This window comes from Chenopodium quinoa, unplaced genomic scaffold, assembly GCF_001683475.1.
Source record: "Chenopodium quinoa cultivar QQ74 unplaced genomic scaffold, ASM168347v1, whole genome shotgun sequence".
NCBI lineage: Eukaryota > Viridiplantae > Streptophyta > Magnoliopsida > Caryophyllales > Amaranthaceae > Chenopodium > Chenopodium quinoa.
This window is the reverse complement of record NW_018744093.1, coordinates 3,498,509-3,525,101: the sequence shown is the minus strand read 5'-3', so window position 1 is coordinate 3,525,101 and position 26,593 is coordinate 3,498,509. Positions and strand designations below refer to the sequence as shown.

Genomic DNA, 26,593 nt, shown 5'->3' with positions numbered 1-26,593 from the left:
TTAAATGAAACGTAGAGAAAGGGCTTGGATAGATTTCCTTGTACCAGTTAGTAATCATCACATTTCACATTCTCTGAAAACAAAGATTCTATAAGACTATAACAATAGTCACCACAGGTCTAGAAGTATAAAGGTGCAAAAGAGTTTCTATACACGAAGTATACAAAAAGGAATGTCATTTCACAACTACAGCAAATCAGTAAGAACTTTTTACAAGTGACTAGGCTCTTGAACTACTTCTAGTCTCCATGCGATTTAGCCACTTCTTTCTGTATCTCCAAGTGACTTGAATCGTCGTTGCAGCTTGGCATCTATAGTAGGGGGATTCATACCTGAAAAAAGAGGGTGTTATGCCAAGCTCATGATATTAATTAAGGCAGTATTAATTCCTGATTTTCGTTGTATGTGTGTGGGGAGAAAGAAGGAAGCCTCAAGGAGCAGTAATTTCTAGAAATGAAACCATCCGAAGAAAACACACAATGACAAACTCGAAAGGGAAATCAACACACCAAACTCTTCTACTATTATAATTCTATGACACACTAGAAAACAACTCACCAACAAGCAAAATATCATCAATCACAAGATAATAACTACACCAACCCTCTTCCTGCGAACTAATTGCATCACACTTAAAACAACTACTCTCAACAATCGCATCACACTTGAGCAAAATGTCATCAATCACAAGATAATAACTACTCGATCTAAAGTTCTTATCCATGGTAATTCGCCTTTTCCAGCTATTATTGGGTCCCAAAAGATGGGGAATTTCCATAAAGTGTCAACACCCACCTCGGAGCTAGAATCTCGTAATTGAAACAAGAAAATTCTCTTCACAATTCTAAATCTTGGAACTTGTTCATTCAAGATGAAGCAAGGCTGTGCCTAGCATGAAGGTATAATAGTAATAAAATTAAAAATTAAAACCTGGGCAAACAGAAAGCTTGATCCTACAAACCTGAGACATTGCTGCACAGCAGTAGTAGGGATTTTTTAAATGTCAAGTGTTTGAAGGAAATATAAAATCTATAAACTTTTCACTCAAACAGGTACCTGTATAGAACACCCAAACCTGAGTCCAGGTAACACAGGCAAAAAGGACCATTTGAGCTAGGGCAGTAGGGCCCTTTTGCTCAAAGACTAATACTTTCTCCTTTAATTTGTGCTTTCTCTTCCCCCCAGCAATTAAACTGCACCTCCAATTTTTAAGAAAAAAATTGGACATTGTCTTCATTATCAACCTCACCTAATCATTAACAAGCAACAACGGCATTATTATCCTCAAATTTATGAAATTAATTTGGCATGTAAACATTTTGGTTCTAGCTCTTTGTTATGCCCAAATTTCAAAAGGAGGTGGAGTCTTTCTGTATAATGTTTACTGGGATGAATAGCAATGAAGCTCCTAAGAAAAGCTTCAGTCTCTTTGAACACAGTTAGTATGCCTTTACTGCACAAAGTTTAAATATGAAGAATCTCTATCTATGAGTGAAAGAATCCACTGTTATTATGTGAAGAGGTCTACAGTCTACTGAAGAAAACTTGCATGTCCTAGATGATGAGAATGATTTTGGGTTGTCTATCTAATATTGATGATATTTGTGGTCGGACCTGTCAACAAGCTGGCTAGGGATCTTTATTAAGAATCTCTATCCTGCTGAACAGAAGGAGTTATCTAAAGTAACCTGGAAGAGGCTTATGTGCAATAACAAAAGCTAGTCCAAAGAGTTTATTAATCCCATGGCCTGTCTGATAAACTGCTACTACTGACAGACTCTTGCAGTGCAATAACGTAGCTTATTATTACACTTGATCTCTTTGTGGTATATCTGCTAAGAGCATCGGGCACTTACTTTTTTCGCATAATCTTGTCATGCTGGTATTTGGCATCAGGTGTTATCTCTACCTAAATGTGCTAGACCAATTCAAAGTTTTTCTGAAGTTGTTATAGCTACCAAAGCCTGCAGGAAATAGAATGTTCTTTCTCCAGATTGCTTTTTCTGAAACTATAAACTGTAGAGTGCTTTTTCAGATGGTGTAGGTCTGCTGCTGAGTTTATTGGCTGCTGATTATAGTCTAGCTTTGATTTTTTTTCTTTATTTAGTATATGCCTTAGTGAGGCTTTTGTTCAGTTAAGGGCTGAGCGCATGTAAAGCTTCTTTCCCGCCTTTTCTCACACGTGAGGGGGAGAGAATTTAAACAAAAATAATTTTGTTAAACAAAATACAGACATGTTATTCTGAAATGAACTCATGGACTTCAAGTTGACATGATAAGGGAAAAATATGCCTCAGAACAATTATTTCAAACTTATTTAGCATTTCTCTCACATAAATATTTAAAACTAACATACCCAGGCACTGAACATAGTATGTAACAGGAAGGATCAAATCCACTTTGCTAATTACGTACTCATCAATAAAAAAAGTATAGATGTAAACAAACCTTATAGCTCCCTGGATTCTTGGATTTCGCAAGATTCTTGGAAACAAACTTGTGACTTCTTCAAGATCCCGAACTCTGAGTATAAATGCTTCAACATTTGTTAAACATCTTGCAGTCCTGTTGCTCCTCAACCACTGTCCATATATCCTACCTTTCTTCCCATCTAAAACACAATTCAAATGAAATACAGATTATCAGAAGGTTAAAAAAAGGAAAAAAAAAAAAAAACTTGTAGTCAAGAAATCACCACATAGAGCAAGAGTTAAAATGTGAGACATTTGTAAATATTTCTTTAAGTGCATTGAGTATTAAAAGTCAAAAGCAATAAAGCCCGAGAAACAGAATAAATACAGTTCAGTAGCATCAAAATATTTTTAAAAGTAGGTGGCACAAAGTGAGTAACATTAGAAGGGAAAATGAGCAGTCACACACCAAATTGAAGTTGAAGATTATATAGTGTAAATACACAATACTCAAGACCTCCCCCCACCCCTCCCCCCAGACAATAAAAAAAATCCACAAACTTTTCTTCCTACTTATTGTGGACCTACCCTACCAGGAAAATTAATGAAGTAGTGTATGTGCTTACTTGTTCTTACTTTTTTGAAGAGAGATATAGAGCAATAAGAACAAAAAACTAGTCCTACAAAGTGGGCCAAATTGGGGTAAAATTAGTCTTTCATTAACAACAATAAGGAATAAAGTGCAAAAAACATTTCAAGTAACAACCCAAAATGAAAAGTGGGAAGATATTTATGGAACAGAGGGAATTTGATGTATCGTTCCCATCAGTAAATACAACTTCATACCAGATTCGAAGTTTACAAACTACGGATATCAAAAGAAAGGTAAGAATACATTTCCACAATCGTGGGGGCTGGGGGTTGGGGGAATTAAGGTAACTATGATGTCAGATATGGTAAGACAACATACTATACCAATCACCAACAAAAGGGTAAAGGTATTGAGACCTCTATTATCTGAAGAATGCTCAAGGCACCACGTAAGAAGCTCTTCACCACACACATCTCCTTCAGACAAAGGAACAACAATACCATCCTCTCCAATGCTTTCCATTTTCCCTCGTACAATGAATACCATCTTGTCTATAATACCTCCTTGATATAAAATTTTGCTGTCCTTGATGTATGTCTTTTGTTTAAGCCTCTCGTAAACAGCATCTAAAATAGGCTCCTTCTCATCCACCAATTTAAAAATTCGAACCTGCAGACAAATTTTTGATACAGTAGATTATGTAAGATCTTATTTTGTTCTACTTAAGTGAAGATAAATCAAGATTATGAATATTGATGTAAATTTTAACTGAGAAAAGGAACAAGATTTACTAATGAAATAATACTACATAAACTGTGGATATTACAAGATTTACTACTTAAGTGACGAATTGAGGATAAACCTCAAAAAAATACTCACATACCAATTTGTTCCATGGCTGTTATGATAGACTTGGGAGTGTTTAAAATCTTTACTATTCCATACCATTACTCTAGTGCCTAAACATTGCTATAGGTCAAGGAGGATGCCAAAATTCTGTAGCCTTATTTTCACTATGACCTGGTTGCATGCATAGTCCATGTAAGATATATTTAGGCATAATCCTTTTGGTTATTTTTATCCTGATTTTGCTAAACGTATTTGATCATTTCACCAAATAAGAATAAGAAGAATAAAATAAAATAAAGTGGATGATTTTATAAAGGACCTAAACCCAAAATCATAAGTTTTTTTGACCCACTTTGCATACAATTTCAAAATGGCTGCAGTTAGATATAAAGAATAGTCATCTTACAGGTACAACACTAGAGAGGTTGTCATCGCTTATCTAACCCAGATCCACTTACGTAACTTACCCCTTCAACTAAATAAGAAGTAAACAACAAACTACAGAGACTTTCATGTAATCCATAGTAATCCAAAGTTGAAAACTTTCTTTACAAACATGATATATGTGCTTCATCAGCAGTTCAGCACATCCAACATCAAACTAGGTTCTATGTGTTACCTTGAAAGTTTGTAATTCTTAGATGTAAGTATTTACGCTAGGAAGAAGTATTTGTATAAAAGACATGTTACCGCATGCGTGTCTAGTTTTAGGACACTGTCCCCTACCTAGAGCTGTCAATTCAAGTATTCAGGACGGGTTTGAGTTGGGTCAATGTGGGTCGGGCCAACTCGGGTCGGGTTCGGTCGGGTCACGTTGGGTCATGCATCTTATCGGGTTTGGGTTGGGTTGGGTCATGCATCCTATCAGGTTAATAACAGGTCGGGATGAATTTGGGTCGGATTAATAACAGGTCGGGTTAAATTCGGGTTTCAACATGTTATAACGGGTTAGGGTCATTCTCAGGTTTGAGTCATCTCCAAGTTGGGTTATGTTAGGTCAAGTCTCAAAAACCTGGGTTAACTCATGTCTCGAGTTGGTTTTAGGTTGGTCATATCCGGTCACCATTTTCTGAAGTTCAAACACGTCAGGTCATGATCGAGTTCAATTTAGATAGATAAATTCTAACACTTGACTGTTGAACTTCTCATAGTAACTAGTTGGCACAAGCACACAATTGACAGAAATTGTCATTAAATTCATATAATATTATCTTATATTCTTATTTGCTTGACAAACATCATATTCTTAGTAGAAATAATTTAGAAGGGAGTAGGTAACTATATAACTATATATAAATAAGGTGGTCATGATGAATTTAAGGTGATTTGAAATCAGGTTAGGTCAATAACAGGTTTGAGTTTGAGATGGGCCACACAGGTCGGCCTGAATTTTGGGTCGGGTCAATAACAAATCGAGTTGAATTCAGGTCGGATTGGTTACAGTCGGGTTGAATTGGGGTCGGGTTAAATTCAGGTTTCAATAGGTTAAAACAGGTTTAGGTCAATCTAGTTCATGTGGGGTTCGGGGTTCGGTTCAGGTTATTAATTTATGGGTTATATTCAGGTCGGGTCATTTCTAGGTTGGGTTATGTTCGGGTTCTCAAATACTCAAGTTAACTGGGGTCTAGGGTGTGTTTCAACTCAGGTCATATCGGGTTCGGGTCACCATTTTCTCGGGTTCAAACAGGTCGAATCATAATCGGGTACGGGTAAATTTTTCAATTCGAGTACTCTACCCCTACCTCCCCATGTCTTCTATACAAATTCCAAGTTTGTAGCGGATATTTAACTGTACTATAACTCGTACCCTTGTGTGAGCAACATAGGGTCTAAAGAGCTAATAATGCCTTATTATTTCAAATCCCGCACATAAAAACTTGAAGTGAGTGAAAAGTTTGGAGGAAATGGAGGGATTAGAAAAATTGTAATACATCCACTTCATGACCCTACTATTTATCTCTTTTGTTTGTGCTTTGCAACATTTTTGCACTCAAGAGCATGATGCATATCAAACACCCAAAAGAACACAATTCAAAGTTAAAGAATACATTTTTTTTAAAAATGTGTTACAATATTTAGATATGTATGTCATTACGGAAGCAAGATGAAAAACATGCACTCGCGTGTAGCACCAAAATTGCGTGTGATTTGGGTTACAAGTACATGAGATCAATTAAAACTTTAAAGGTGAACCCTTCTTTGCCCATCCCTTGGGGACAATAGTTCCAGATGTTGCTAGACGAGAGGGGAAGTGGTAAAAGATATGAAGGGTTATGTATTTAGAAAATATGTTGATACCTCCAAATAATGCGATCTCTCTCTCTCTCTCCCCCCCTCCCCCCCCTCCCTCCCTCGCTCTCTCTCGCTCTCCTCCCTCCCTCCACCCCCCCTCCCTCCCTCTCCCCCCCCTCCCCCTCCTCTCTCTCTCCATTTCTTCATAAGTTTAAAAATGTAAAACAAAAGAATAGGGGTTACTTGAATGAACAAATGGGTTACTTTTTAATAAATTGATATTACTCATATAATGAATTTGGGTTACTTTTATGGACAAAATGGGGTTACTTTTATGAATAAATGGGGTTTCTCACAAGAATGAGTACAAATCACTCTAATAAATCAATGTGGCCACACCGTATGACTGGCACCACACAAGATTTACCATTATCTCAAACTGATTAGAATAAAATAAAATAAAATAGATGTGCTTTTAAAAAATAGCAGGAAATTTGAGAAACATGAAAAATTCTACGCTTCCTACGTTAATAAGATCTATTCCATCATCAGTAACGTATCTTACCTTTTCAACAAACTTAAAGAGGTGGCGTCTTATTTCTCTTTGCACATCTTCCGGAAGATTTTCCATCAACATCTCCTCATTTACACCCCTAGTGGCAGCCCAATTGTAACGTTCTGCTTCTATGATTTTTCTGTAGTAAAGAAATTCAGAATTAGTTGACTGCAGGTAGCACAACCAACCTTTTATTGTGTGTCAGTACTAGCAATTTAATAATAATATCAGTGCATATATATCATCGACATTCTCCATATTTCTCCTTCTACACCATCCAGACATCTAATAAAATGTCCATAAGCTTAAAGTGAATTGTAAGTTTTTGACTTGTAAAAAGCAAGGTTTTGGTGTATCACATGCCAGGATGGACATATATGTTGTTCAACTTAAAATACATTTTGTTTGTTTGTGTCAAATATATCTTTTCCATGAAATATTTATTCCCGTTTTAGCATATTCGATCAACATGTTTTTTTGGTTTCTCAATACAAAAGATCGTAAGAGATGAAATGGTGTTTGAAGAGATGCAACCAATCGTGACCATCGACTTAACAGGCGATTGCACAGCTACGAAAGCTGAACTTCAGTAGGCAACCGTGGTCTTGAAAATTTTCTTTGTATTTTCTTTTTCCCCTATAGCCAGGTTGAATTGATTTTTGAAGGAAATGTAATTCAATCAAGTATAGCAATTACTGAATAACAAATATAGGATTGATTAGGAGATAATTAATTAATTTATTTTAGAGGTCATAATGTTTTGTTAGAAACCAACTATGATAAGTGAACCCAAATATAAAAAATGATGTTGGATCAAAAGCACATCAAGCCATTAAGGGACTAGGTGAAGGACCATAGGGCAGGTTGGGGCTAGAAAGTCGCTAGAAGGATTGCTCCCCAAGTAACTTATCTCATATTATGTAATTGTGGCATACTACAAGAGACAATCAACCTAATATTTCACTATACCCGGTGCCCCAGTCAGGAATACAGAGAGTTTCTTCCTCCTTGCATACTAGCATAGATGGGGATTAAATCCGTGTTTATAGACTAAGAAGAGGATCCAAAATTGAGTATCTAGATCTCCAAGGAGGAATAGAAAAACCTTAAGGAATACATCTAATCACAATTTGTGATTTGTGTATATCTTGAGATTCATTTTAGATATTAGGGAATTGTTTCCTGAATTTCCACTAATCGCATCTATAAATTCCTATAGTGGTAATTGTTAGATAGCCTCTTCCATCTATTAATAATGATCTTAAATACCGGTTTTAATTTTTTGATGCATATTCATGAATCATGATAATTTATTTCAATTACAGGTAAAATTTATAGTGTGAATAAATATTGCATGACTAAAAAAAGAATTTAATTTATTGGATTGTGGATTCATAGTATATGATACTTGAAATTAATATTATAAATGTTATATGCCATGTTTTATTGAAATAATTATGCCTTAAAATAAATTTATATAATAAAAAAACCATTAAATTTTTGCTATCTTGATAATATGAATAATTTTTACTGGTTCACCTGTTAAGCTGTTAACTACCTAACAGCCACCAAATTGACAGAAACTTCATAAAATTAACAATGTAGGGGTAACCCATAGTATAGACTATAAATCGAAAACAGATAATTTACTTTTAATGAATATTCGATAGCCAAGTACTCCTTATGAAACATTCAGTCTCACACTTTAATATTACCCATAAAAATACCCTATAATACGTATGAGATAAAGACATTTGACTTATAAGCTCAAAAATCTTCTCCAGCTACCTAAGTAATGTAAATTTTTTTTGACAATAGTCATGTTGCGGAGAGATAGTACAAACCCCGGCAAGCTTCTTCCACAAGAAAAGTTCACTCTTTTCTATCTCTTCAAAGTTCAAACGAAAAGTTATGAGTAAAGTAAGAATACCTTCTTAAGTTCTGAGGCAAATGACGATGGCTCATCCACTGCTCAACATCACGCCTTCTTAGTGACATCTCCGACCTCCTGTAAGAAGCATTACATGAAAGGTAAACTAATCACCAGTCATGTTTTAAGCATGTTTAAGCCTCACTTGAAAGATAACTCAAGATCAAAGTAGCTATTATTGTCTTTTTTAAGCTCCAAAGGACCCCAATTCCCTAATTTTCTCTATCATGGCTGTGGTTGAAAAGTAATTCGTGTGACAGTGTAGTATTAAGCTCGGTAATATTTCAGGGGACTGCATGAAATATGAGAAAGGAATCTAGGTCACAACAGAAATTACTATGTGGCAACAGATATGTGCAACTCAATTTAATATAACTTTCCATAGGGATTGACTGATTCAACAATAAGCATTGTTGCAGGAAAAAGTTTGCCAATTTGCATCATTATAAACAGTTGCATTACTAGGACATCAAAGAATGAACGATGGCTTGAAATTTTACCAACTCTCCATGTTGAACCCATACCCTTTATCCGTGATGAACTGGACATGGAATGAAAGCATAATCCAAACATTGTCCAAAATTAATACACAATAACAAGGAAAAATAAGTATAGCAAGCAACTTAAAGATCAAAATTCAAAACTCCTAACCCATCACATAAAAATCATAACTGTGGAAAAATAAGGCATCCTAAGCATGTATAGTACATGTCTATGACCATCTTACAACATTCAAAGGGACAAACTGAAAACACCCATGTGCATAAACAAAAAAAAAAAAAAAAAAAAAAAAAAAAAAAAAAAAAAAAAAAAAAATTAAAAGAAAGAACGGTAGTAGGAGCCAAGGGAATATTGTAAGCTTACCTACGAACAAGAGACTGTAAGAAGTTCTGCATGTTTCCAATCAGTAACGCGAAGAGTAGTAAACCAAGCCCAATAATAGCCATGGTAAAAAGAACCTCCCAAATAAAGTAGCTTGGTTCAAGATTCCCAGCCAGAGTACTGATTTGCTGCATAACCCCACATGCTAATCAATTTCAGCCTTCGATAATGTTGTGACTTTCCAATAGCAGCATAATCATAACGTAGAGAATCAAGCTAACGAAAGTACAGTAGGAAATCTGAGTTCATAACTCCATTCTCTTATTCGTGCCAAAGTAAATATATAGAGCATATTAGAAGAAAATCACAGAAAAAACATTATATAGAATGCGGAAGTGCTTGTTAAAAACAAAAGTACATAGTTCATTCGACATAAGCTTCAAAGATATGCATTCCACAAAATGGAAAAAAATGTGTACCTAGCTCCCCTAGGTCAGTGGAACTTCTAAGGAAACCTCCTATAACTAACCAAACAGTGTTAGCTAGTTTGCAAAAAATTTAATTCTTGGAAATTCAAAGATCAGGCAAGTAGAACTCCCTATATCAAACCAAATGACTACATAAAGTTCTCAAACTAGAAGTTCTTTCTAATTCCATTAAAAGGTATGTGTATGCATGCATAAATGCGTTCATGACAAATATATGAGCGTATGTATGTATGAATGCATGCATGCATGTATACATGGCTATAGTATATATATACAGGTTGTATGTGTGTACAGAATATCACTGAAGGAAGATATGACAACGAGGGAATTCAAACACGTAATCAAGCATGACACCTTTATCAGGTAATGTTGGCACTAGGCAAGAAGGAAAGAACTAATAGACATGAGGTGACAAAAGAAAATATAAGTGTTCACTAGCCTTCCACAACAAACGTTCATTGGTTTCTACAGAAATCATTACAGCATGCATATATTACACACCAAACCATTAAACATACATCTTCGCATTTAGCTTAAGATGAGTAAAGATTATTCCCACTAATCATGTTTATTTTATTAAGTTTCAGTGGGGAAACAATAGCCTTTTTCATCTTTTAACAATACCTGGTGAAGGCATGAGAAAGAGAGAGAGGAGAGGAGAGGAGAGGAGATGAATAACAATGGAGCATGAACATAAACAAACATGAATTATGGCTAACAAATTGATGCAACAATAGGGTGATGGTGAAGATGTGCATCAAGGATTAGAGGGACCAAACTAGTTGAGGACCAATCCACATTTCACCAGCAGTTCGATACTAATCCAATTTTTTTACATATACCTTCAACTTTTTAGCAGCAGAGATAATGCAAAAGAAAATTTAAAAATATAAAATAAAAGAAAACAGGAACATAGGAATTCAGGATGTCTGTAATGTTCATGGTTCCATTCTTCTCATTAAGAAATAAAAAAAGTAGTGAATCATACACTTTTTGAGAAACACATACCTGGAATCCCCAGAACAAGGAATATATATATCTGCTCACAACTTTGCGATATGTAAGGTTCACTGCTTTTTTATAGATCCCATAATCAAAAGAACCATCTGAGCTGACAAAACAATCAATAGCATTTGTATTATTGGTCCAGTTAGGCCACTCTGGATTCCATTCATGCTGCTTTGGATTCGAATATCCGCAATCAATGAAATTCATACATGAACTATTTCCAGTACGGTGACAAGCATCTCGCAGGCATTGATTCACTCTCTGTAATAAGGGAAGGAAGAAAAGTAGTCGGAATCTGTCAATACTCAATACATTTACCAATTAATTAATCTATAACTAATATATAAAAATACAAACCCAAAATTATATGTGCCATGCACTCATGAACATTAAAGGGGTAAATGGGTAATGAAGATCATTAATAGATGTTCCAACTTTTTTTTCCTCATATTTCATAGTCTTCCCACTTCCCTTCCTTTTCTCCTTTCCTTACTATGTTATAGTCTTTCTCCATCTCTTTCTTCTATTAATATATAAGTCAAGAATTCAGCGGTCACGAGAATAGTTAAACAAGAAGCTATGATAACAGAAAATTGCTTTATCTCTATTTTCATAAAGAGTTCTAACTCCGCATGTGCATGTCACTTTGTGCCATTCACTACCGGTCTCAAGCTCGGATGAAGGAGGAAAAAAAGGATATAAAATAAATTTCCCAATTACTTTTCCAAGCTAGGCTGATCCTCCTGCTGATTTAGGTTACTAGAAAAGGACGCCCAGTAAGTTTCGAATATGCATAGCAACCCCTTAATCTCAGTAGAGAATGATAAGGATCCAAGCTTTTGGCTGTCAAATCAGAAAATTTGGGGATTGATTTTCTATTTCGAATGCATTGACCTTCCAATTAGAATTTCAGATCTGATTTCAAGGGATTAGCGTACAAATCCTCTTCAGTTAATTCACTCTCTGCTTAATGTAGTGTTTGGAGTTTTATAGTTTCCTTGTGTTAGATTCAGTTGTTATCCTTAGTTTTCTTGGCAATCTTGTATCTTGCTAGAGGAGATCTATTAGTTGAGGTTGTTGGTTGTAGTTGCATAATCATTCCTCAAGGTTGGCTTTTTCTTGGATATGCTCAGCTTTGGCAATAATTGGGATTTAAGGAAATGTTCAATCCCTGTTGAGCATGGGTTTGTCCGTGTTAACTCCAAATCTAGGTATTTTAAAGTTGGAGGTTTTATTGAATCTCATGTGGAGAAAAACTCACGTGTCATGGTTCTTCGAGGTCATGGTCCTGAAGTTAGAAGTGCTTCAGTTGGTACTTGGTACTTCAGGACGATAAAATGATGGATAAGTGAAAAGTGGGAGCCAGTATTTACAAGGTCCTCCAGCTAAGCAATACAATTCAACATTTGTTTTAGAGGACTGGTTCTGTGGTCAATGATTGAGTTCCCTCGATATTAATCGGATTAGTGAAAGAACGAACATACCCAGCGTAGGTTGGCAATGATGAATTAAATCATTGCTTTCAAAATTGACTTTTTGAAGGAGGCTCCTCAAATAAAATGTTTTAGGATTCATTCTCTAACGAAGTTGAGTCACATCCTCAACCCAAGAGAGACCACAAGTCCTAGTTCAAGAGGGTATTGAGTCACATTAATGTGACTCAAATTGTTTAAAAAGAATCCGAAGTGATTAATCTTTCATAAGGTTCATGGGATTGCTCATTTTGTGAGCATCAAGTCTTGCCCACAAGGTTATCACAATCAGACCATGGTGTTTCTTTCCTTTCATTACCTCCATTTTTTGTCTCATCCTGTAGGTATACAAGGGTTCTAGGTCAATACTCCCTCTCGAGTTTCTTCACTATCTCCTACAATAGAGCACAACCGCGAGATGATAAGAACGAATAGTACAAGTAAATTATGTTTTGGCAGGTTTCACCACTTTCATATGGGAGTTGCATCCAACAATCAAGGCCATCAAAGTATTTGGTTTGTAAGAGCTAGTAAAGTTAAACTTTGCAGAATTTATAAGATAAAAAATTTTATGAAAGAGTTTTTTATTATAGTTATCATCATTATTTATTTAACTAGAATGAGCTCATTTCCGAAAAAAAAAAAAAAAGAAAGAAACAAAATTTCTGAATAAATAAATAAAATAAATAACAGAAAATCTTAAAGTAGTATAATGTTCCAGTTTATAATGCTAATTTTTTTGAAGTTTGAATTAGTTATGCAAATTTAATAAAAAAAGCTTGACTGAGATTAAAGACTAGTGTTAGACTGACCTTACTAACAACGGCAAGCAAATGATGTTCAAAAAAGACTCATCCTTTGTTATCTTCCATTATCTCTCTCTCCACCTCTCTTCACTTTAACATTACTAGATAGTGTGATCATCTTGTGCCTGGGAAATAAAATTTACATACATCTCATCTAATCTCCTAATGCTCTTTTATATGTTCCATGTCATGATAATCAGAGGGTGAATCATACTACATTAATTATAAGGAAAAACTGGAAGAGACAAACAAAAATATATAGCGATGTTTTGACTACATCCCATGTTCTCTTTTTACTCTCAACGTTTCACGTTTGCCAAGCATAATATAAAACCCTTTATATCTCTAAATTAAATTAAGTAAAAAATACAAAAATTTCATATTGTGAAAATATAAATCGAGACGAATATAAAAAGATCTCATATGACTAGATTTTGCCCAACATATAAATCAATAAAGCTGGTCAAATGATAAAACGTAAATAGTGCAAGTTTCCAAACATTGCGAGTAGATGAGAATGGAGGAAGTAGTTTTTGAGTGTTTGGAAAAGCAATGGTGGGGATAGTGTTTAGTAGTGGAGGTAGCTTCTATCAAAAGCTAATATCATTGGCTTTTAAATCATAAAGTAGTAGCTAATATTTTTTCTACAATTATAGGAACAAAAATATCTAACAGCTAACAACATCTAATTTACCAAACACCCATACTTATAATACCTACGTTCGCAGCTAACTTATCTTGTTGACGGCTAACAATTATTTCCACAGCTAAGACAGCTATTACAACAACTTACAGCTACCCCTACAGCTATGTTTTGCAAACAAGGCCTAATATAACTCTAGCTTTCTATTAACTTTCCTCTATTATTCAAAGTACTTATCATGACTTCAAGAGCTCAGTTAGGAGACATTCATCCAAAAAAAAAAAGCAAGAGAAGAGACACGCAATAAATGGTATAAAATTAAATATGCTAGGGTTTACAATCCTCACTTACCTGTAAACCGAAAAGATACCAACATGAGCCTACCACATGTCCAGATAAAACAAACGTGAGCAGATTAATCACAAAATTTTCCCATGCTGACTCAAATACGAAGCCAATGGGTGATTGTCCAACTAACAAAGGTAGAAACCTATACAATCTTGGTATATACTGAACAAGAATCGCAAAACGGAGGAGATTCTTGGCATAATTTGCACCAGATGAACCCAAGTATGTAGGCAATATAAACAATATTATAATCTGCAAGGAAAGTAAAACAATAAACTAGTCAATACAAGAACTTGGAAAAACACCAAACAAAGAGCGAGTATCTCTAATTTGTGTACTTCCACATGAATTATTTGAAAATACAAGATATATTCAACGTTGTGTTTGCATATACATGCACACATGTATATTAATACACTCAACACCCTCTACTGATTCCTAATATACATGAACTATAAATTAAATCTTTAGTACAGTAATCCCTATGTGATTGGACATAGTCGCATTATCTATCATTCTAGGAAACACAATTTTTATAATCATGGATAACCTTCCAATCGATTACAGTTTTATTTTCAGCTTATGTGATGCAGAAGTTACTCCTTTAAAATAAATTCAGGAAAGCAGGTATAGAAGATTGTGTATAGCACGTGGATAATGAAAAAAATAATAATTTGGCAAATTGTCAAAAATTCACTCTTTAACACAAGATAATACAAAGTACAAACAATCTATTTTTCCTAAAATGTAACTGTGCTAATGCATGGGATAAACGAGAAAGCTATTTTGTTTCTTCATGTACATACATGTAGTAAATATATCAAACTTGCAAAGGAAAAAAATGTTGGAAGTTAAAGGAAATTATAATTTTTTTTTAAAAAAAAAAACAAAAAAATAGAACACAAAAATTGAAGATTAAGCTGATAAAAGGTTTTGGGAAAATGACATTCTTATTGCTATACAAGATGTATTTATGATTATCATCAAAAATATTATTGTTTAATAAACTTTATTAAATTGAATAACAAATGAGAAGGAAAGAGATCATGGGATATTTGTAAAATTAATTAAAAAAGATATATACATAAAATTAGAATAAAAATAAGGGATTAGAAGTCATAGGTATGACGCGTGGCATATTGTCATGTAAAATTCTTATTTTAAAATTATTACTCCCTCCATATTAGAATAACGGTGTACGTTTGACTTTTTTTCACTATTCATATATTAACTCTCACTATAATTTTTTACTAAGCAGTTAATACAAATTTCATTGTAAAATATTGTTTTTGAATATTAAAATAAAGTTTTATAATAAACTTTTTTATAATTTTACTCATATTTAATTATATACTCCCTCTGTTTTTTTTTTTTTTATTTGCATCACTTGGTGATGCGTGGAGTTTTAGGAGAGTAATATAATATTGTGATTGGGTGAATAATTTTATTTTGAGATAGAGGGAGTAGTATAGATGTGAAAGTTCATTAACTTTTCAATTTATTGTTAATAAGTTAGGTAGTCCAATTGCTACCCAATGCATCACTCAATACATAGTAGTATAGTACCCATGGAAAAAGGGAATGATACCCGGTAAAATTTTCATTGGGTGCAGTCATTTACATGAAAAGTATTGTGATGCGGGAGCATCCTTGAAACCTACAGGTTATATGGCTATATGATCCGTTTAGTGGCATTTATAGCTCAATCAACTTTTTGGATGAATTTTATATGTTATGATGTGGTTTAGGCAAATAAGAGTCATTCTTGTGTCTTGATTTTACAAGTGATGGTTGAAGATGAAGCATGGAAACAAGGATGAAAAAAGAATGGCTTGTACTTATCAAAAATGGATAACTAAACTTCAATCTGCCATATCTTCTTTATTACAAGAAATTTTCGGGTGATTCAAATTGGAGATGAAAGTAGAGTCCGAGAGGTTTCTAACAATAGCACATATGCCAAATTTGACCAAGAAACGAAGAAGTTATGGAAGTTTGAAGTTGAGCTGTCCAGGAAGTCGCGAGGAAGTTAAGTTGTCCAAGAAGTTGCGAGGAGCGCCCGCTCCCCCAAGTGCAGCACCCGCTCCTCACAGTGGAGCGCCCGCTCCTAAGGACGTCAATTGAGTTTTTAAAATTGAGGAGCGTCTACTCCTACCCTTTAGAGCGGCCACTCTAGAGGCCCTGTTTTGAGCGGATATCCTTATTTCTTTTATACTTATTTTTGCTATCTTTTAATCTTGGCCTTTCATTTGTAATCCAAAGGTTGTAATTTAAGAACTTTAGGATTTGTTTGTAAAGCCTTTAAATAGGGCTAAGCTTGCTTTTTAGAACAATCTTTACTTAATTTTGAATCCAATGAGATTCTCTCTCTACCCATAATCTTGGTGATTATTTGCTTTCTTTGTGATTGCTACTTTGTAATATTTGTGGTTACATCTTAATCCTAGCTTTACTTGGTGTTGGCTTTGATTAAGAACCCCTATTTCATAGCTCTTGGTGATTTTTGAGATAGGTTTATCTTGCTTTGTTTCTTTGAAATTGTTGTTAGTTGATAATTCCCCTCTTTTCTTGGTTTTGCTGGTTGTTTCATATCATATTGGCTCAATTTGTTGTCAATCTTCATATCAAAGTTTTCGATATTTTTATCCTAGACCTTAAGTTAAGAGGAACATGTATAAAATTCGTTTATCTAGAAAACTTTGGGTAGCCAAATGATCATTCTTCACTACATGTTTTCTACTCTTCCTAAGTAATTTAGCTATTTCAAATATCATAGTTAGAAAGGGTGTGATTCCTTCCTCACACTTTCTCTTTAAAAAGCTTGCTAACAATTTGTAAATTTTGGATTCCTACTATATTAATGGCTTAAAAAAAAAAAAAAAAAAAAAAAAAAAAGAGAGCACCCAAGACAAAGGGCGAGTCCAAGCAATAGAAGTAACCAGCAGCAACATGCAACAAGATTCCTGCCACTTTAGTCGACATAGGCAAGGCATGTTAATCATGCCTTTAGAATGGCATGGCTTACAGATAGCATTGAAGCTGCTTGCATATGCTATACAATGACTCATGGAGTCATGAAGTGCTTGATGGGATCCAGAGTGACCAAAGCACCAAGGTCTTGGATCGTGCACAAGCATCTGATGCCTAAGCATGAGTTTCTAGGATAAATCATGCATCTGCATAAGAGCTCAATGCAAGCTATTTAATATAGCTAACAATATGAATGAGTGATGCACTTATAATATAATGAGCTTAATACAGTAGGCCCTAAATTAAAGGCCTTTTTCAGATCATATTAGGTCTAGAGATGCACTGCAATGAACTGGGTCGAACCACAACCTAAGGCTATTCGGGTCTATGAAAGAAGGAAGAGACAGCAGGGCAACATTGGGGGACAAGGTCTGTAACAGGGCAGCAAGGAGAATCAACATAGAGAATGAGGCCAAAAGTTATTAATAAAGCACTTTGGAGAGTGGTAGCTGATGTTCTGTTTTCTGAAGGCCACCATGGCAGAACAAGACAAGACTCTTTACTATTAGGGTACTTGTATATGGATGAATGCTTGGTATAAAAAGAAGTAGCAATGAAACAGTAGTATTCATGTGATTTGTGAGAATAATTGTAGTGTAGAAGTAGCTTTAATCTTCCTTAAGATTTATAGCCTTAAGCTATATTCCTAGTAACCGTTAGTTTCAAATAGCCATTAATTAAATATCCAAGCTTTCATCTACTTACATCCTAGTTCTTGAATATTAATCTCTGAAATTCTTAGTCCATAGCATGCACTTATACTATCAATGATCTTGATAGAGTAGGCCCTAAATTAAGTGAGAAACGCACACATTTCTGAAAAGAACAAGTCACACGATCACGTGTCATATAACTAGCCTTCTTCTTAACAAAGGGGCACATGATCATGTACCATGAGTCACATGACTGTGTAGTCTCCAACATCTTAATTGCTGCTTCACACATAATAATACATCACATGCTTCATCGATCATGCTCAACTCCTACAATGCTCATGCCAAACATTTCCAGAAACCAACATGCAGCTTCACTTAAAATTTTGAAGGTTCAAGCTTCTCCATAGGCAGGTGATTTGTAGAGGCTCAACACTAATGCTAACAAAATGCAACTTTGAAAACCAAATAAATCCACCCAGGCATATGAGTTATGTACTAGGAATAAGTTTTTCTTACTGCTAGAAATAAGCTTTTCTTATTGTACAACGGAACCACCTTCTTTTGCAATCTAAGAACACTGGGAGAGAGAGAGAGAGAGAGAGAGAGAGAGAGAGAGAGAGAGAGAGAGAGATTGGGAGGGGGGGGGGAGGCAGTATACTTGGTGATGGCCTACAATGATGCATCTATAGAGGATATGTGGGTGGACTTGTGCAGTTATACTAGTCTCAGGAGAATATAGAGAGGAAGATCTTCTAGAGCTCTGCACATTAGGAAATCCTTTATTCTAGAACTTTGCACAGTAGGAAGATCTTCTAGAGCTTTGCACATTGGGGAAAAGAATGCTAGTAAATTACAAGGGTAAAGTTATTTTGGCATTACTTTGTCTACATCACTGCACACTAAATTTTACTTCCTCTACTCTTGTGATATCCATTCAGAACAAATACTTCTTGTTCTTAAAAGATAATGCAATAAGCACCAAAAAAAAATACACAGCATGATTCCACAATGATTCTCCAGAAAAAAAAAAAAAAAAAAAAGGACAGTATCCGTACAGTACGCAATTCGTAACGTTACATATTCTAGTACAAGGAAGACTAATTTCATGTTTTTACTCAGCAAGGCCAAAGCACTGTGCTTAGTTGTTGTAATCTATGTTAGTCGGACACGGCTAATATCGCGAAGTGTCCGTGTCAACACGACACTTCACGGACACGGACACGGACACGGGACATGTGTCCAATCCTTCACTGTGCACTCAGACACTTCCCAAACATATCTTGTTCGAAAACCACCATTAATATAGAGAAGATGGAGAGAAGAAGATTGTCATTTATTAGGAGAATTTACCGAGGAAAGAATTATAATAAAAAAAAATAGGGGTAGACATAATGAAAAGATTAAGACTTTTGTAATATATAATTTATTCATATAAATTTAAGTGACGTATTGACGTGTCCCCGTGTCCAAATATCGGACAGAGTCCCCGTGTCCTAAAATTTTGAAACTTGCCGGGTCGGACACTTGGACATGTGTCCGTGTCCGACACCCGTTCCCGAGTCCATGTAACACAAGTTGTAATTAACCACATAAGCATGCAAGAAGGGAGGAAAAAAAGAACCTTACTTGAGGAATGGGCAGTGCGGCAAAAAAGTCAATAAAAAAATATCCAGTCACGTAATGACGGGCAATTTTGCTTGGCTGATCAACTAAGACTCCAGTACCAACCACCATAGATTCAGGAGCAACATAAGCCAACCGAAACTGTCATTAAACTACAGCAAGTCAGAATTTCAATCTGGGAAGATCAATAGAAAAAACAATAAACAAAACACCCAGTAATGTAGCTAGAATTGATATAAAAAAAAAATAAAAAAAAATAAAAAAAAAAAAAAAAAAACAACCAGCCTATCACATTCATTTAAGAAAACCCACCCCTTTTTCAAGTTATTTGTAATTATTATGGACTCTTCACAGTGATGGCGGAATCGAAGGCTTTGCTCCCTAAACAAGGTCCCAAGTCCCAATACTGTGTTTTTCAAGTTGTGCTTTTCTTCAGCTTAATTGTTTGGACATTTCAACCATCATGATGGTGATCCCGTAAAGCTTGTCAGTGGCAGAATTCTGGCTTGTGGATAATTTTGCTAATTGGAATTCATTAGGGTCATATTCACCAACATGAGCACCTCCCAAAATTCATGTTGAAAATGCCTCACGAGGAAACATATTCTTAAAGAAGGGTAAAACAATGATATGGAGAACACTCAACGCAATACATGTAATTCCATTTTTATAGAAATATTAAAGCATATACCATGGGCTATTATAGTAATACATTATCAACTAGCAAATAAAAAGGACATAGAAATTGTTGACTATTTATCGACTTATACTGAGCATGAACATGTTTTCACCAAGTCACTTCCCATGATAAACAACTGCAAACAAAATATGCTGAGAATTTTGCAAGAATCTATTACATGATAACCTAAAGCAGAAAATATTGATGATTCACATTACAATAATCTTAATCATTTACGACTTCTTAAGTATGAGAAATTGAATTATTTACCTGAAGAATGATATGTAATATGTAAATGAAGTCTGTAAGACTTCTGAAAACTACCAATGTGGTTGACACAGCCTTTTCCATGACTATGCACTTTGAATCCTATAAAAGAGAAGAATATACCAATTATAGACGTGCAGCGTTATCAAAATCCCAAAATAGGACATAATAAACTTTTCCTTAAGACACAGTCCAATATAACTGGTATGTTGAATCAGTTGAGGTTTTACATCTCCAATAAGATAGTAGTGCAGCAAGGAAAAAATAAGAATAAAATCACAGATTTGTGAGTTGAGGAGAAAGTAGCATGCATTATGGACAAAACCAGCCTACATAGATTAAATAAATTTAAATGAAAAAACATTAAAAAAAAAAAAAAAAAAAAAAAAAAAAAAAAAAAAAAAAGAGAGAGAGAGAACTAGGAAAGCCATAGCCATCTTAACCCATACTGAAGCTAACACCGTCACATTATCGCATGGCAAATCACACAGGACGGTAACATCCTATCATCTATGTCTAGCCAAACCACCACAAGATTGCTATCAGTGCATTTCGCTAAAGAAACTTTTTTGCCCTATTAAAACCCACAATTTAGAATTGTAACTCTCCCTTAAAGACGACACCCAAGATAACCTCTCTTTAATATTCACTTTTAGATTAATATTGTGATATTGCTAGGAAAGCTTACTTAATTCTTAGGATAACTCCCCAACACATTCACCAGAATCACCACATGCACATACAAAAGCAATCTAGATAACAATCATGACATACTTTGAAAAGCTCACAGAAATAGACAGGAAAAAAAAATACTCTGCATGCACAACTCCATAAGCTTCCTTCACCTCGCACAGTCCATCCCCCCTACCTTCCCTTACAGCAATCAAATCCCTCGCTCAAACCCTCTTATTTCCATTAGTAACCTGAATTTTTTCTACTTTGTATAATCCCACCAAGCAACTTATCCTCATAAAAGCCAAAATCCCATGTTCTTCCAATTAAGACAAAGCACTTGCAAATCGAATCTGCAATGAACATCCGCCACTCATCCCAACTGGCTGAGTGGTAATAGAGAATTTTGATTTTATTGGAGACATATCATTATCATAACAACCACGTGAAACCTCATTCTGCTGGAGATGTAAAACAGGCACCTTACTGATTTAGTGCACACCGTGTTGTATGTAGCAGCCATGCTTGTGCATGGAAGTACACACTTTGATAGACATGAGATATGGAGATGGAGAAAGGAGTTGAAAGAACAAAGGGTAAAGGAAGAGAGTCACCTTTAATACCGCTAGCACAAAGAAAAATAATGGATCAATGAAAATCGAAACAAGGCAAGAGATGACAAAAAACTTGTTCCACTTCTGTATAATTCGGGCATGAGGATTCATGACTCCTGGGATATATGAGTACAGAAAAGAACACAATCTCTTCGCCCATCCTTTGGCATCTCCATAGAGTGCATTATGAAACTGCAAATAATAAAATAAAAAATAAAAGAACTTATAGATTGAAAGAAAAATTGATAAACAAGTCCTGATGTTTATAGGGAGATCATAAGCTAAATCATGCATATTTGCAAGTACAGTATAAATGATGACATAACTACCAAAAAAATAAATAAAAAATAAACTGGGAACTTTTCCCCAACCTATGAGAAATTACTACAATTACATAAAGCTAACATCTAGACAAAGGAGTACGTAACGAGGGAGAGGGAGACTGAAAATGACTTGGTTGGAAAGAGTTAGGAAGGATATGAAGTATATGGATTTGCATGAGGATGAGGCATTGGATCGTAAGGGGAGGAGGAGGAAGATTTTTGTGGATGACCACACGGAATAATCAAATTTGGTTCATGTAGCCGACCCCACTTATAGGATTAAGGCTTTGATTGATTGATAGACAAAGGAGGACGTACACTTGAAGTGAAAGTCAATGTTTGCAGCCTTTCTTGTATCGATCCATAGCAGCTGGATAAAATTAGAGATTTCGCTTAATATGGCAAAATGTACTAGTAAAGGAATTTAAAAAATAAAAGAAAAAGAAAAGAAAATTTTTTGGCTAAACTTGGCTTTTAAATTAATACTGCAAATGGAAGACACGTCTACATGCCTTTAAAATAAACTAGGAAGTAGCAAGGTTGTTCTAAAAAACATGTGCAAAAGAATATTGCCCCAAAAAAAATTACAAGAAGTAGATAGATAAATATTTACATACAAGCTTCCAGCTATCAGTGTCAACTTTAGCATCCTTCTCATTAACTTGAAACCATGTCTACTCTTATTCATCTTAGGGAGATAAAATATGTTAACTGCCAGTTATAGAGCACTTAACTTACTACATATATTTGACAAACATGCACCCATCACATTGTTAACAGCCAGTATATAAAGCACATAACTGATGAAGCAAGATGTCATATAGCACTAGTATTAAGATCTCAAAACTTATGCAACTATTTATTTTTATAGTAATCTGTAATAAGAATTATATATTAATAGCAACCAGAGAATACAAAATATGAAGACAAACTGCTCTCAAACAGAATCTATCGAGTAATACAAAACTAAGCCACTTATGATCATATAGGTAAGGCAATTGACAAATTGAATTTGGGACAGTCTGACAATTAGAACATAATCTCACATCTACACAAATAGAAAAAGCATATTATCCACATATTGAAACTAAAGGAAAGGGATTGAAACTATTAACAACCACATTTAACATATCTACATGATGTATACAGTCAAACAATTCGGTAAATCACTGTTGCAGATATTTGGATTGTAATGGACTAATCAAAATCGCTCCTTAGGGCATGCTTGGATTGAGGGAGATGTATTACTAGGGTAATAGAAGTCAAACTAAGCAAAATGAAAGTGAATATAGGGAAGGAAAAGATAGTGATGGTGTGATTGTAAGGAAAATTATGTAGTGATGGTGTGGTATGAGGTGCTCATTTTGGGGTAATAGGTACACTAGGGGGAGGGTGGGCCCCTAGTGTAACTATTACCCTCATTATGAAGTATTAATTCCTCCATCTCTCTCTTTTCCTCATGGCACAACTACTTTATTTCATTTGTAAACACCTTGGCTCCTACAAGAACACCTCTAATTACTTATGTTTTTTTTAAGTTTGACTTTTATTACCCCTTTAATATATTACCCCCAATCCAAGCGAGGCCTTAAAGTATTTGCATTTCCAGTAATTGTGAAGTAACAGAACAACGTTGCGTTTCATATTAAAATTGCTAAGTAAACTACCTCTGTTGTTACAATGGTAAGGTTACATATATTTGACCCCCACCCCACTTTAATAAGATCTTTAGAGGTATTTGGATAACATTATCATCGATTTTGAAGCTACCTATATGGCTCCTCGGATATAGGAGCACCCAATGAGCAACAATCAACCACTAAAACACTGAAGTAATGAAGAAAGGGAGAGGACAAAGATGAGAACAATGAAAATGGATGCACTGAAACCAAAAAAATGTGGAGCAAGAAGCAGATTAGATGCATCAAATATTCCATGTTCATCTAGAGCTAGAATAGTATCACAAAATAGAAAAGCCGTTCAAAATGATGCATTTCGAGAATACATGAGAAACCACCTTTGTATCAAATATATCAGAAGTCCTCCTATATTTTCCCTCCGGAGGCCTGTAATTGTAATATGAGGGACAAGTTGTACAGTAAGGGTCATTGCACATTCCCAGTTGACCAGATCTCAATAGATGTTCATTTTTCTCAGTGTAACTATCATGAACCCGTTCATTCTTGATTATTCCATTATTCACAGGATACTTGTGATTCAACTGCAATTTTTTATCAGTAGATTCAGATTTGTCATCATAAGAATTTTCTGCCTTACTTCTAACATACAAAGGACCGCTCATCTGTACGAACGAAGTTCTTTCACTTCTTAAAGGACCAGTATGTCCTAAAAAGTTACTTTCCCGCCAAGACTCTGAAGAACTCATACGAGCAGACATAGATACACTTCGAGCCCGTGATGGAAAATTATAGAATGAAGAATCGTCCGAATGATCGGAAATTAGACGAGGGTTAACAGACAACATTGGAACCTCATCCCTTTCATTAGCATCCATATCAATGTTCCAGAACCTGCCAAATTTCAACAAAGAACGGTGCCACATGTAAGTCATAGTCCCTCAATTATACCAGGACAGTATAATAGCAAGTACAGAAATTCACAATTCAACTAGAGTTGTAGATTATTATAACTTGATGGTGCTATGGCAGTTATTGTCCCTAATTGAACACCATCTTATTCGAAATAAAAATTGGGTGTGTGGCTGGGGGAATAGACATAAAATCATATCAAATACAATGAAAGCATATCCAACTTGTCTCAGTGACTTTAGACTGACCAAAAATAGACTACACAAGTAAATCAGTCCAATGTCTTCTTTGAGAATTTTGTGACTGTAAACTTAACCGTTTATGAAAGACCTTTTTAAACACTTAAAAATAATGAATAGAACCAAAACTGGTATGGTTATCTCCCAAACAGTAAAGGATGTTGAGGTAGTTAAAAGGAGCTAGACACCTGGATCTATTCGGCCTCGGATCCCATCCAGGCCTTACTGTCACAGTGTCGCCGTGCTATTGGTATCTGACTAACCTGAGTGACCCACGCTTATCTAATATTTGGGTTGTACTTGGGGCGGGAAATTGTTTGGCCAATATCAATAAGCATTATTCTGGCCATTGCCTACAAGGCTACACATCATTTCTAGTTCCGGACTAGGGCATCAGACCACATCTTTAAATTAAGTGATGCCAATGTTCCACCAGTAAGCATAGTTGTGCACAACTATGTGTGAGAGCGAGTATTTCCAACCGATTTAGCTCACAAAGAGAAATAATTCAGGTACCTAATGTTCCCAGAATTTCAGTTCCAGACCCTAGGCAAGTCATTACATACATCAAGTCTATTATGGGTCAATTCAGGTAAATTGCAGATTGGACTCTGGTCTTAGATTATTGGGTCTTGGTTTCTGATAGTCATCAGGTCATAACCAACTCCTATGTCATAACTCATAACCAGGTTGGGTGCCGGGTCAATTACAGAAGTTTCACAGGTTGCGTCCAAAACTGACATCTCTATCGCAAACTTATACTATGATATATTCCGAATATTAGTATAGATTTGTGAAATTTATAACTTGTACATCTTACCCTTAACAAGTTACGGAGTACCTGTCTTAAAAAAAAAAAAAAAAAAGGTTAAGAATACCTTTGTGCCATAGTGAAGACGTAAAAACATACCTAAAACATGTTAATTACTCGTACCACTGTACAGTAGTTATTATCATCGCCAACTTACCAATGAGGTATTGGTCTAATGATTAAGATTGAAAATCTGTTCAAATCCCCCACCCCCATATATAATGACCATATATAATGACCGCGTGGCTCATTCGCATATACACAACAATAAAATAAATAAATAATGACGTGTCTACAATTTTGAAGCACAAAAGCCCAAATATGGTCGGGAATCTGAAATTCTGCCGGAATTGGTGACATGGCAAGAAACTTACCACAGAAGCAAACATTCTTTTAAAAATTATTAATTAGAAAAAATAATAATAATAATAATAATAATACAATAAAATAAGAAAAAAATTACGAAAATTTAGGGCGATATTAATAATTTGGATTTTTTAATGGAGACAAAATCAATACAATTACTGCAAATTGAAGAAGTCATCTGCAAGAAATAAGCAAATACAAAAAACAAAAACAACCACCAACAATAACGACAACCTAACTGCAGAAATCTTTGATTATTACATTCAACGAATTCTTCATAGCATAATTCTTCAGATTAATTAACAAAGGAAAATTCAAAAAACTACAAAATTTCGCAAATTTTCAACTAAAATTTCACAACAAAATGCAGAAATCAAACATTAAAGATGAAATTAAGAAAAAGAAGAGGAATTCGAGAAGAAAACCTGGAGAATTCAGCTGGTGAAAAATGAAATTAAGTAGCGTCTTTCTGTAACACAGTATCGAACTGTATTGTAAAGTTGGTGGGTATTTAACTATTAAGAGAAAAAAGGAGAAGGTAATTGATGTCTTAATTGAGAATTTTATTTTAAAATGAAAAAATAAAGAAGTACTAACACTGTAATGA

General features: G+C 34.9%; 1 protein-coding gene across 2 annotated transcripts; it reads right to left on the bottom strand.

The window, feature by feature from the left end:
• Positions 1-26,593, bottom strand: LOC110692158 (probable cyclic nucleotide-gated ion channel 20, chloroplastic). Of its 2 annotated transcripts, XR_002505411.1 has the most exons (14): positions 26,412-26,593; positions 24,039-24,552; positions 21,699-21,890; positions 20,416-20,514; positions 19,470-19,607; positions 14,161-14,409; positions 10,889-11,149; positions 9,435-9,580; positions 8,571-8,648; positions 6,650-6,779; positions 3,420-3,672; positions 2,449-2,611; positions 1,057-1,249; positions 221-332 (listed from the first exon to the last, which is right to left on the bottom strand). XR_002505411.1 is itself a non-coding variant. In XM_021869157.1 (13 exons), the coding sequence occupies exons 2-13, from the start codon at positions 24,534-24,536 to the stop codon at positions 221-223; spliced, it is 2,319 nt and encodes a 772-aa protein (XP_021724849.1). In that variant the 5' UTR covers positions 24,537-24,552; positions 26,412-26,593; the 3' UTR covers positions 1-220. The 2 variants fall into 2 exon arrangements, 1 of the variants encoding a protein (XP_021724849.1); XM_021869157.1 differs by lacking the exon at positions 1,057-1,249 and having other exon boundaries at positions 1-332.

What these genes read in the sequence shown, in the direction of transcription:
- LOC110692158 (XM_021869157.1), bottom strand. Translation starts at nt 24,536, where the DNA reads ATGGATGCTAATGAAAGGGATGAGGTTCCAATGTTGTCTGTTAACCCT. An exon ending in CTGATATATTTGATACAAAG is followed by an intron (nt 21,891 to 24,038) that starts GTGGTTTCTCAT and finishes TATTATTTGCAG; the next exon opens with TTTCATAATGCACTCTATGG. An exon ending in CCGCACTGCCCATTCCTCAA is followed by an intron (nt 14,410 to 19,469) that starts GTAAGGTTCTTT and finishes CTTTCCTTGCAG; the next exon opens with ATTATAATATTGTTTATATT.